This window comes from Gambusia affinis, linkage group LG08 (assembly GCF_019740435.1).
Source record: "Gambusia affinis linkage group LG08, SWU_Gaff_1.0, whole genome shotgun sequence".
NCBI lineage: Eukaryota > Metazoa > Chordata > Actinopteri > Cyprinodontiformes > Poeciliidae > Gambusia > Gambusia affinis.
The window spans coordinates 7,279,960-7,293,611 of record NC_057875.1 but is presented as its reverse complement, the minus strand read 5'-3'; the positions used below and the strand labels follow the sequence as shown (position 1 = coordinate 7,293,611).

Genomic DNA, 13,652 nt, shown 5'->3' with positions numbered 1-13,652 from the left:
GGAGGACCTCAGAGACTTCCCATTACACCGGCAACAGAACTACCTCTATTCACCACAGGAAACTAGAAGAAATTCACTGCTCCATTTATTTTAAGGTGGAATATCAAATATAATGTGATGTTGAAACAACACAGAGCTTGTCCAGAACCTCTGTTCCTTTTTAGCAAGGATCATTTACCCCCTATATGTTGTAATGACATCAGCAAGTAATTCAGGCACAGCCACCTTCTTGGTGATTGTAGCACTGCCAATGGCCGTATATAGCGAGGCATAGTGTGTGTAAAACCTGCTGTACTGTCAAATTCTGTTATTAGAGTGACCTGGCAGAGCAACACTGAGCTGAAAAAGAGATTGAGGCGATATTAAACTTGAAGCAAGTTTTTGTTGGTTGTACCAGGGTGGATAAGAAATAAATTAACTTTATAGGCATAAAAATGTGAAAAGAATCCTTTAAGATGAAGTGGCATTCAGGCTTATAGGTCTGTCTGTGTGATGAATGGTGGCTCCTGTTTAATCAATTACATTTCATACCACATAATTCCAATGACACGCCCTCTGTCAGAGGTCAGTTTGCTTCATCTGGGCTCAGAGAGACAATTTTACACACATACTGTGTCTGCACTCTTTATTCATGTAGGCAAGAGGTGTTTTTAAAGTACTCAGCTACTTTAAACTATGGAGGTGCACCAATGAAGCTTGGCTTATGCTAATTCTGATGTTACACTGACAAAGTTAATGCGCTGCTAGTTCTAAAAAAGCATTCTGGTTTGTAAACCCAAAAAAATCCAAGCGCATGTTGGTTTATACATTTGTGTAGTAAAATTTAATTCGGCATTAATTTCATAATCTCTTCCAATTTCATATGATTTGGTTTTTGATTAAACTGAAGTACGTTAATGTAATCCCTTGCTAATAGATATTGAGTATGTTCATTATCATGTATTAAACTATGAACATTAATTTTAATCACTGGTTTCCAAAGCAAATATTATATAGCATGAAGTTGAGAAAAAAGAAGCTAAGTGGCAGTCAGCTCCTTTTATACCTGAAGAAATCAATTATGAAAATATAAAAACTACTTACGCCCAACATGGTCAGAAGATCCTGCTAAAATTGACAATAAATTGTCACTGTATAGTCTAGTAAGTTGAGAAAATTCTTATTTTTTTGGATGTAATATTTGCTACATTAGTTAATTTATCAAGCCATGTTTTTCTTTTTTTTCTTGCCAACTGTGGCAGGATCTGTCCTCCATACATTTTGTCATCCCACTACATCTGCATGTCTTTATTAGCTTTAACCTTCACATGCATGTGAACATTCAAATAAAAGCCTAAAGTATATTGGGTCCTAAAGAGACAACAGAAAATTTTTTTTTTACTACCAATGACTTATGTGCTCTTGTTTAAAAAATATTCCAGGAGAAAAAGTTATCCCTTCAACTGATAATTACTTGACTGTAACACCTATAGAAAAATTTTGCATCGCATACATTTGATGTAACATAAGAACCCCTTTTGAAATTAGAACCAGCATTTCACACCTTTTTGTGATGCCTTTTAGAAATAAGCTCATTACATTGGAGCCCTCTGTCAAAGGCATTTAAACAGACGGTATGAATCCAGGCAGCAGAAAGCTTACGTTTGCAGCCACCGGATTAATCTGCTCAAGTGTAAATAAATGTGAATTGGGTTGATAAAATTAAGCTCACACAGCTGCACAAATAGAAAAATAATCACAAATGTAGGAATACTGACAAGCTAATGGTGTAATAATTACTAATAGATATGTTACAACAGATATTACCCAAAATGAGAACTTTCAGTTTTTATACAATAAGTTAATCTTAGCCTAAATCATCTATATTTCTACAATAATTATTATGAAGGCAGGAAGCACACAATCTAATAACTTTACTGATGGAAAACCTTTTGTTTATGAATAAATGCAGAGTCATCCAGGAAGATTCACATTGTACCCTTGATGCTTAAAGTTCACAACCACTAAGATTTGTGTAATGTACAAAATGGACCACACCACATCTTTTAGCCTTCAATGCCTACAGATACCTAATTAAAAAGACTGAATACTAGAATTTAATCAAAAGGTGCATCAACAGGTATTATGTGTGCACATTTATCCACCAAGGATAAATGAGGTTATTCAGAACAAGCGCATGAATTTTTTTCTGTTTTTTCCATGGTTCACTGATTATCTAGGTGTATTAAACGGACGGAATTATGTATTTTTCAGGTACATAGTGCCATTTTATATTACAATCAAGTAACTATGTCACCTCCATTTATTACTGTGAGGTACATTAGAAACAATTCTGCAATTTATCACCTTGAAATCAGGTTTCTATCTCTTTAAGAAACTCCTAGTCTTTCCAATACGCCTCCTTCACAACCATGTTCATCCATAATGCCGTTCAATCATTTTCAGGAGTGTCATACTGAGAAGTAGTTGTTATGATGAGCTCATCTGATGCACAGCTCCACCAGGTGTTTGCTAATTCCTGCTGTCACTAGTCTGAAGGAGCAGAGATGGGGAAGCAGGGGCCTGTAGTGCACTATTAGGAGACTACAGCATGAAACATTCACTCCAAGAATGTTTTTGATGAGGAAAAAGAAAGACTGAAAAAAAATTATGCAATATTTTCCCCTTTAACACTTCCAGTTGTAATGTAATGCAGTGTAGATTAAAGCTTTTGCTTGTATTTGTACGTAAACTTACCAGTTTCCGTTGACACCAACCACAGACGCCACAAAGAGCCACCAGCCAAACTGCACAAACTGTCATTGCGAGGGAGACCAGGAACACACTGAGGGACACCGAGCCTGGACACACAACAACACATAAAAGAGGAAAAAGATCAGTGATGTCTTTTTTGGGGGTGGGCAGGGGAGACATACAGGTGCTTAAAATGAAAACACGGGTTGATTACATGCCACTGTAGATGCTGTCAAACGGAAAGCGTCTCAAAATAGATCTGCGCCTTCTCCCCTGCACGATTAATTGAATTGCCAAGCTGGGCTGCTGTTTTTTCTTTCCTTTTTTTTTTTTTTTTACATTCCATCGTAAGCAGAGAAATACAATCTTACTGGCCTCCGTGGAGGAGCATTTCAATACCTTTTCAATACAAACCTGAGGCAGGCATCAGTCAGCCGCACACACGTCACTGTCATGGCGTCGAGGCTTGTTAACTGACAGGCTGAGAGTGAAAAGGTGGGGTGTGGGTGGTGAGGTGGATGGGAGGCTGGGGTGACAATGCAAGAGAGCTCATGATTAATGGGCAGCAGAGGATGCCCAGGGACTGTGGTGGCTCTGGAAGACTCATAAAAATCACCATCCACTGCTTCCCCTGGTGTGTGGAATTTTTTAGAATCCACATTTCAATATCTTCACTTTGGATGACAGAGATGCTCAGCCTAAATGATGGGGGAAAGATGCTAATATGTTGAAATTTGGTATTGCATTACCTAATAGTTCCTGAATAAACAGCAATATGCCAGAGTACACCTCCAAGCCCACTCAACGACAAAAACTGAAAAACAGTTCAGCCTTCCTACACCAACTGGGTTTGTTCTCGTTTCCCTAACAGCTATCTCTCTCCCTTTCTGTGCTTGTCACAACTGGCCTTTTCATCATATTTTTCCATTCTATCTTTGCGTTTATTCTCCTTCTCACCAAGACCCGTGGGAGCAGATTAGCTCAGAAAGGAGCAAAAAATGGCAGTGAAGTTGTTTTATGTGGAAAAGCTGCCTCTTTCTCTTCTGCCTCAGCTACTGTTTCAGAGCCAGCGTGAGTCCACTTCAGAAACCATGACCCGGCACAGACCAGCACAGAACATGGATGAAAAAAAAGAGGAAGAAATTAATGAGAAGCACACAGCAATTAGGCTACTAGATCCAAGCAAGCTTCCCCAAGAGCAAAAAGACTTAGTTTGCACTAAATACAACAAATAGGACACAACTCTTTGCTGGAAGAACTTTTTTTTTCTCTCTTGTATTATGAACACAGCTTAATTTCACCAAACTCGGATCCAGAACCGCACAGCATTCTGGGAGATGTAGGTAAAGAAAAGGCTTTAGCTGTTCAGTTTCTCATTGCCAGCTGAACAAGGCTTTTGGCATCAACTAACTCACTCACTCTTTGGTTACCTAGCAACAACTTGCTGAGTAACTTGCGGCAGCTGTTTAACGTTTCGTCACCGTTCTGCATAACTGCTTAATATTAAACAACAACGGTGTGGAGTGAAAACCGTGGATAAAAGAGGAAAGGTCACACCACCAATATGCAGTATTTCAGATATTTAAAACCAAAAATCCATCAATATTTATTGATACTGACTGACATGAAACTCTTATATTGAGATACATTTTTAAGCCACATCGTCCAGCCCTATTTTTTCATTATTTTTACCCTCTATTATACTATCATGACAATCTCATACCAAACCTATTAGTCTATTAAAAACATGTGGATATTTTAGATTTTTACACTTTTTTTGTCCTGCTAGGTTTTTTAAGCTGCAAATCACTTAAATGTGAGTTAGTGCTCATCTGATGTATTATCTGCTGCTTTATTTGGTTGTCATTTTTTTCTGACAATGGAATAAATAAATCTTTTGGCTTTTCTATATCCCTTTCATCATCTTCTCCATCAGCATATAAACTTGGTCCTTCTTCAAATCCATCAGAAGTGTTGGAACTCCTTCACTCAGTGGATTTTGTCTTTGTGTTCCTCTTGTTGTTGGATTTATGATTTTGGATTCCCTGCTTTGGGTTTTTGTTGAGTGAAATAAAGCTTTTATCCAAATCTTAGTCTGTAAGCCTGCATTTTGCATCATTTCAGCATTCCTCACTAACAAATTCAGTGCTTTAATCCAATATTTTTATGATATATTACGAGTGCCTATTTTTCATTCTTTCTTTTGGATCCACAGTGAGTGATTATAACTGAATGTGTTTGGGAATAAGTGATAACACATATTGTTATATCCCTGCCCCCTCATTACCAGATGGGAGTTCGATATTTACTGAAGACCTATTTATATTTCAGCCAAACGTTTAGATGCCATCCACTAATTAAAGCCTAAATAAATCCTCTTGTTGACCATTAAGACGTTGACTGTTATTTGATAACTATCAGATCCACTCAGACTGCTCAGCCACACAGACTCTTTTACCATGCATATAGGCAGAATCTTTGGAGATTTCTTTTTAAATACCTCTTGCAGTAAATGCTGTTTTCTATGCAGAAATTTAATTGTAACTAAATAGGTAACATGACTTGACTTGCTACTCTGTGTTTGTTATATTATGGCTGGTGTTTATTCATCATAACAGTATCTACCAACTGTGTTTAGAAGGTTCATTACACAGTTGCTTGGCAGGCAAGCGTGAATTCACACATTTAACTAACGTGCATATTTATTTGAAGGATACCATTCAGCTGGTTAGGAGCAAAATCAGCAAGTCCTCTTATAAAAAAGGATAAGCAATTTTTATTTTTACAAAAGATATCAGACTTATATAGTGCTTTATTACTTTAAAGCAGACGAGAGTTAAAAATTTACAGCATTAGAATGAACTTGAGTATTTTTTCTGTGGAACAAAACTTCAAATTATAACTTTCGCCATTTAAAATATTCTAAAAAAAAATCAGCTTCAGAGGCTGAAATACAGAGGTGCAATTCTGCTTGAGACACCATTGACTAGTGTTTGCAGGCAATCCCAGAGCCAGAGCATTATTTATTTTACTTGGTGCTGATTGGTCTTAACCACCAAGTGTGAAAATAAAGACGATTTTAGATATTAATTGTCTTGGGAACAAAATGTGTGCCTTTGCTGTAATTAATTCACATTTTACACAGGATGGGATTAAAAACATTATTTGGAAATGTTTTTCCAGCATTTGCTTGAACTGTGCCTACTACAAATAACAGTGGTTATTATAACAGCTACTATTCGCAAAGTACTTTTAAAGACCCAGGTTTTGTATTGCCATATATTTTGCACTTCAACAAAGAGAAAGACTAAACTGTTGGCTTGAATGTGAAGAACTTGGCTGAATTAAAGCCTACAGAGTTTTGGGGATAAATTAGAGTGAACACTGCAAACCAGGCCTTCTTGTCCAACATCGGTGTCTGACTTTTCAAATGTGGTTCCGGAAGAATGGTCAAAAATTCCTGTAAACAAACTCCAAAACCTTGTACAAAGCCTTCCCAAAAGAGCTGAAGTCATTGCAGCAGTAAAGAGTGGACAGTCGTCAGAATAAACTAGATGGCTTAAGAACTGGAAGCCACTCAAGTGAATGAATACCTTTGGGAATACAGTATATTAACCTTATGATCTGGGAAGGCCATTATTTTAGGCACCCCAGAGTAGTTACTGTGAGAAATTAAGGGACTTCTCAAACGTGCATGAATAAATCAAAGTAAATCAAACATTTTACCATAATGCAAAAATAAAAAAAATGTCAATTTTGCACAATTAAATAAGCAGAAAATAACGGCCTCCATATGACAACACTGAAGCATCAATTTTGCATTACAAGTTAAAGAAATACTGCAGTCCAGTCAGCTAAATTTATGGAAACCACAGTTACATATTATTTTTGCTTGTCTCAACTAAAAGATCCAGGTGGCCGATGTGAAAATGTGCAAGCTGTTCTTAACACTAATATTTTTTTTCTAGTCTTAGCAGAAATCAAACATTTTATAAACCTGAGGGGTGTGAATAACCATGGAGATAAACTTCTGGATAAAATAGTCGGAGAAGGAGCAAAGTCTCTCTGGCCGATGCTTTAGAACTGCCAATCTCTCCAATAAGTGTTAGCCTGGAGCCAGACAAAGAAGACTATGGAATCGTCTCTAAAACACAACAGAATAACATTTTACTTGCAACTGGGTTAAAAATGCTATTTAAAAGAAGAGATAGATGATATCAGATGTTTTATGTGGTGCTTCCGGAATCCAACAATGTACAGATATATCAAGAAGTCTCTACACTATCTTTGTTCATCGCGACTACAAATGAAGTTGACCCAGCCGAGTAAACACACTTGATCGTACTCCCCTGACCTTTATCTGATTGTAAAGTTACAACCAGCATAACATTCATTACAAGCATCTTGTCCATTATTTATCTGTCTTTATCTTTGCTCAGACGCCCGGCAGAAGACAAGCTTTAAGTATGAGAGGGTCTGTAAACCTCAGCCTTCTCCTGGATGATGAATATCTCTATTCACAGATGTTCAAAAATAGCCTCTGTGGTCTGCTTGTGTATTCTAGAAGCAGGTCAATAAAGTCGAGTCCATTAGAAAGCATGGCATTAGCAAGAATAGCAATGAATCTTAAACAAGTAGAGTCGGACTGTTGCGAAGCTCTGGGCATGTGGGAGAGGCAGTCGGTGCTGAGTGGCTCAGTGATAAATGTTTGGATGTGTCAGGATCTCTGGAAGCCAGCAGCTGATGTACAGCCATCAAGCCCTGCATTTTCTCTGAAGGTCAAAAGGTGGGGATGTGGCAGGTGGTTAGGAGAGAGTTTATGAGCTATATCACTCACATGGCTTTCAACTGAAAAGATGTATTTAAAGTAATAGACAGTTCCACTCTGCTTCCCATTTCACGGTCCCCTTTTTTTTATAGCCATCTGTAGCGTGCAAAACTTGGTTAAAGGAATAAAAGGAAGGAAATACACTGTGTGGAGGTATTAGAGATATATTCAAATCTTCTATGGCTGTGTAGGAAAAAAACTGCATCATTAGAGGAAAAAAAGCATGCAAAACCTCTAGTCATCACAGCGCTCAAAAAATTACATTTATTCTTCCCGCTGCACACAACTCAAGCTTGAAATACTTCAGCAGGTGCAGCTTTGGAAGGGTGAAAGGTTAAAATGGTTGTTTGCATTCTGAATTTGTAAACAGAGAAGCAATATTCTAACATACACATAGCTTAAGCCAGCACTGTAAAAAAAAATCATAGCAAAGGGAGGGTGCTGAATCTCATCTGCAATGGCACTACTCGGTAAGAAATGACAAGTGAGGTGAACAAGCCATTGAAGCCTTTGATCAAAGGCCTTTAGAAGTCAGGCCACTCTTGAACTTGAAAGTCACTTGCTTGTTTTAGATTTCAGTGGCTCGCTCTTTTATATGCAGATAAAAGAGGAAATAAATGGCTCTGTGTACCGGGGAAAGTGCTTCCAATGATGCTGCAAATGAGCTTGTAATAAACCCTTCTCACTGAAGAGAAAAACAAAGACCGAATTCATGCAAGAGGTTAAGTGTGGACAGTCAACAAGAAAGGTGGAGCCAAAGTGTGAAGTTGTGACTGGCGTTGGACCCCCTCAACCCCCCATGATAAACTCTGAGTAAACATACCATGGCTTCATGTTGTTTACGTGAATAATTAAAACATAATTTAATTATGCTTTTTAAAAACAGAAATTTATTTATTCCTACTGCTGGTAAATATTACATAATGCATTCATTAAAAATTATCAATTTCACCTTGATCAGTGAAAAACTGAAAAATCCAAAAGAATTTCCTATTTATCAAAAGCACCAAAAATAACAGTTTGTACTGTTTTTGTTCTGATGATACATTACTCGATCATATTTATATATTAATTTTTTTAATTTCGTAAAATGTTTTCTTTCTTGCCAGACAAAATTATAAATGTGTTATGCTGCATCTAAACAAGAGAAATTTAGTACACTTTATGCAAAATGCAGTGTTCTGTTGCTTAACAACTTTGAATGTAACTTTCTCCGAGGTCCATTTATTTATTTAAAAACATATTTAAGAATCAACTGGTGGTGTGAAGGTCTCTACCAGTGTCACCACGTTATCAGATAATTGTTAAATAAATAAGAACGTAGTTCATGGCATCAGTTTCAGTTTCAATCTCAATAGTTGCAGACTCCTTAAGGTGTGTTCAACAGCACAGACAGAATGTCTGAATATTGTTGCATGACTACAAGTAATAATATAGTTGGGCTTTAATATTTTTGACTAGCGGTTGCATTAATCATGTATCAGTGAAAAACATGTTTAATGCACCTGTGTGAAAGCTGCAGCACTCATACTTAGAAATTATTTGAAATATTTAAAAAATCTATTTCAGCCAGGCTTATCTTATGATCAAATAATGTATGCTACAGTTATATATGTACAAAGGTGATGCTTCCGTGTTATTGCCCAACTATTATAGCATAATATAATTCCACACTATTTAAATGAAAGGTAAACCAACAACACTGTAATTGTGGAGGCCAGGTTAATGTAGAAAATATTCAGTTACTGTAAAAACTTATTTGTTTAATTAGTAATTTAATAAGTTAATTTATTGAGGTTTAGGAAGCATTATTATATTGCATGTAGCTAATTTCATAATGTTTTGTGAATAAGTGTTTTATTTTAAGTTTGTATGCCTTATAACTTCATTGGCCACTTTGCAATTTATGCAAATGAGGTGAGGGGCCTGAGTGTTAACGGAGGGGAGAGAGAGGGAAAAGCGAGGGCACAGCAAGTGAGAATCGACAGAGCCACACGGTTTTTCAACCGTAGTTTGTTTTGTGGAGGTTATTTAACCTCTTACACCCTAAGCGAGCCAAGGTCACATGGCAGCTGGACCCACCGGTGGGTCCGTCGGGTTCTAGAGGTTAAGATTTAATTGCTCTTGTAAAGGATAACGCAAGAAACTGTGGAATAAATTTTTTGTTTTACATCTTTACGTCGTAGCGCTATGGAAGTTTTTCTTTTTCCTCCTCAAACACACGAGTGAAATCAGCGAAATTAACCTTGTGGCATTACAGTAATAGAGGTCAATGACATATGCTTTAATGCATAAATCAAGATTTACAGTCAGAAGATGAAAGCTCAGATTTAGTGACAATCAGAATCAACAGGTTAGAGCTCCAGGAAAAACAGAAGTCAGTATTTAAAAAGAAAAGATTGAACATCTACAGCATTGACTATTAATGCCAAATCTGAATATCTTGCAAGATAAGCAAATGTGCTGCTGGGTTGTGTTACATTAACCCAAAGAAACCTAGCAGTTTCTTTGTCAAATCAATAAATAATTTCAAACAGGACCCACATGATGACAGCTTTAAAACTGTACTTTTATAAAGCATTTGGTATATCTTGATAGCAATAATTGGCTTATGCCTATTTATGACATTAAGCATTGTTGTGACTGCAAATATAATCTGGTCCCCATGGAGTGACCTCAGGCCTAATAACATACAAGTCCCAGTCCTCAGGGGGAGAAAAAGCTTTAGTAATTGGACAGGCGGATCTGGAGCAATGTCCAGTCATCAAAACTGACAAAGCATATCTGTGTGCTCTAAGTGAGGTGAAGAGGACTGTGCCTCAAGAGATCTGGGTTCAAAGCTTGTAGCCTATAAGTAACTTCAAAGAGCCTGCTTCTTCTATTTGAGCCTGGGTTCTGCACTTTTTGTAGCCACTGACCGGCAGGGTAAACCTCAGATGTCACTCCATAGTCTCTTCTGCCTCAGGAGCAGAAACAGGATGTTTCAGCAAAATTTTGCTTACCTGCAGCTAAAGCATGATGCTGAGTTTTGCAAATGTGTTCCGACTACTTTCTGGTTCAATTTTACATAGTAGAATTTTTTTTTTTCCTTTGGAGTCTGAGGACTAATACATAGCTGATTGCAATCAGCAGATTTGAATTATTTCTGCTGTACTAACTTGAGCTGCAACTGCAAGAGCAACCTTAAATATAATTTTTTTTTAAACTAGACATTTATTTTAGATTAAGGTAAGAAATGTGTCAAACTGACTTGGTGGCATTTAATTTACCAATCTTCTCAAAACCTAACCTGCTGCTCTGACATTCGCTCTACATTATAACTGTAATATTGCCATTCCAGCACAGTTCAGTGGGCATTTGCTTTCTTACAGACTGACATTTTTGCTCTGATCACAAATAGACTGACAGGTTCCCACTGCAGGCAGCCAAAAGTGCAAACCATTTGAATTATTATCAGGATAGGAGGAAAATTGTGGCACATTTTTCTGAGAAGCTCCAAGCTTTAAAAAAGAAAAAAAAAATCAAAGATATAGACCATCTTTAAAGAATCACATCCAAAACAATCGGACACAAAAAATAAAAAATAACAGAAAGATACGATGTGCAGTGGGGATACACAGGCAGCACACCACACATTTATCGGCACCGCTGGAAAAGATGTGTGTAAGATCTAAAAAGAAGCCTTCTTTTGGTGCATTAGCATATTCTCACCCTGCAGTTCTTATAGTTCTGGGGTTTGTTTGAACTCCTCCATCATTTTCTCTATTTAAGATCTTAAAAGCCTCAGTTACATTAATTTTTGTGGGAGTGTTTATAGAGTGAATACTTTTGACATACATAATATTTTCACTACTATTTCTGCCCCACTAGATAAGCATAATAAAAGTAAAGTTATAACTTGTTTCTCTCCCTTTTTTATGCTACTGAAATAAAACATTAATTTGACCATCTTTATCCAGGTTGCAACTTCAGCATTGTAGTTAAGATCAGCTTTTAGACATAAAGAACACCACATTTTACAATGCAACGGCTGAATGTGTATGGGCACAGATTTGTTTGCATAAATACTTCATCTTCAGATGAACTGATAGCAAGGAACAGAGGCTATTTTCAGGAGACGGAGAAAAAGAAACAAGCTGAAGCTTTGGAAATTCAAGTCCACAGCAGACACTCAAGCTCCATGTGCAGCAAATCACATGGATGTGTACTGGATCAGTGAAATTTTGACAGGTGGGCTGCACCTGTGGTGAGAGCAAGTGTCTCTTGCTTCCCTTGTAGGCTGCAGGGCGCTTTGTCTGTTCTCTGGTCCCAATATGCTCCCCGAGGCTCAGCTGCAGCACCGCTGTGCCCCTCACAGAGGCCGATTCGTAGTAAAGGTAAGCGGACCTCCACTCATGTACGTCTCGGTTCAGTGACAACCTCCATCTCGTCCGAGTAACAAGGCGTGCTTGCATTTAACTAGCAAGGCATCATGTGACACATGCACGGCGTCACCTAGAAAGGCACCATCTGTTCTGTGTTGGTTATAAAGCCATCCCAAATGCCAGGCAAACGCTGTAAAAACTTGAAAGAAAGCTCTAATTAAAAGCAATTTTTGTGGGATCTGAAAATCCAAACAGGAAAAACAAAAAGCACAGGAAACAGGGTAAGAAAAGGGAGCTAATACTGTATGAAAACCTCCAGATAATAAATAAGGCATCAAAAGCAAGCTTCGGAGACGAACTGGATAGAAAACACAGATAGAGGAGACAACCTTTTTCACATAGATGTTACAATCAAAAATCTTAGTGTTTATATATTTAGGATTTTGCAAAATAAATGAGCATAAAGTAATGCTCATATGAGATGTGGATGGAAAATTTATTTGTATTTATGGAGCCCCAAAGTCAAACACTCACCCAGGAACTTGAGCTATTTCACTAAATAGCCAACCCACTCTCACTCCCAACTCGTCATATATTGACGCATGGGACTTCCGTCCTCGTCACATATTGACGCTGAGTATTCTTTCAGCGTCAATATGTGACGAAGGGTTTTACCTGATGCCTTACCGTAATTTTTGCCCTAAACCTAACCAATTTTTGGGTTTTGAAGTGTCGGCAGTGTTTGCGGACCATTCGCGTAAATAATCCATGTAAAAACATGCGACCTTCCAAAATCGCCAAAATCGTCAAAATTTTACGGTGAAGGAACTCGTTTGTCATACATATTGACGCTGGGGTATACCACAATATGTGACGATGGTCAGATAAGGCCCCAACTCGTCAATATATGACGAGTCGGGTGTGAGAATGTGTTGAAATAGCTCAAACTCATTCAGACTGATTTTTCTAACAATCCTCTGCACACCTATTTTCTATTTAAATGACTACTCGAAGATGCTGGTTGCACTGATTTCATTAAAAGATATCAGAATAAATGGGGCTAAATACATGCATGTACTCACTATTTAAATTTCTCTTCCACTTCTCAGTTATGAAGTGTTTTTCCATGTTCTTTCACATTAAAATACACATGTGTGTGATTGAAATGTGACGAAATGTGTGTAAATGCTTTGAATAAGGAGTTATACTAGCTCTAATACTAGTTCTAACACTCCACTTGCCTTGTAGAGTAGTCGTGTCCCTAAACACAGAGCTCTAATTCAAAAAATGCAAAGCTTTATATCCACAAACCTAAACTCAGCACAGATATTTTTAGCAATGTTTATTCACTGTCATAACCCCAGTGGGAGGTAACTGAATATTATCCACTTTCAATTCCATCTGATCAAGAGATAAAACTAACATTCTGGCAGCATCTATCTCTCCCCTGCCTTAGATAAGAGTTACATTAAACCGTAACATATATCAGATAATCTATCAGTGTCCCTGAGATAATTTTCTTCCCCCAGCTCTGGCACAGAATGACAAAATTAAGCGGCAAGATTGAAATAAATTACTTTAATGTGTAAGCCTCATAGAGCCAGCCCATTTATAAAAAGGCAGCTTCCCTTGCCTTCAAATGAGCAAACTCGTATTTGTGCTGCTGCCTTAAGTGAAGCGCACGTTAATAATAGATTACAGATATATATCAGAGAATCCCTTCAAAT

General features: G+C 37.5%; 1 protein-coding gene across 1 annotated transcript in view; it reads right to left on the bottom strand.

The window, feature by feature from the left end:
* The window catches only part of syt7a (synaptotagmin VIIa), a 106,158-nt gene that overhangs the window by 59,569 nt on the left and 32,937 nt on the right, over positions 1-13,652 (bottom strand). The window contains exon 2 of the mRNA XM_044125346.1: positions 2,737-2,840. Within this exon, the coding sequence (XP_043981281.1) occupies positions 2,737-2,840 (104 nt within the window). The remainder of the gene's footprint in view (positions 1-2,736; positions 2,841-13,652) is intronic.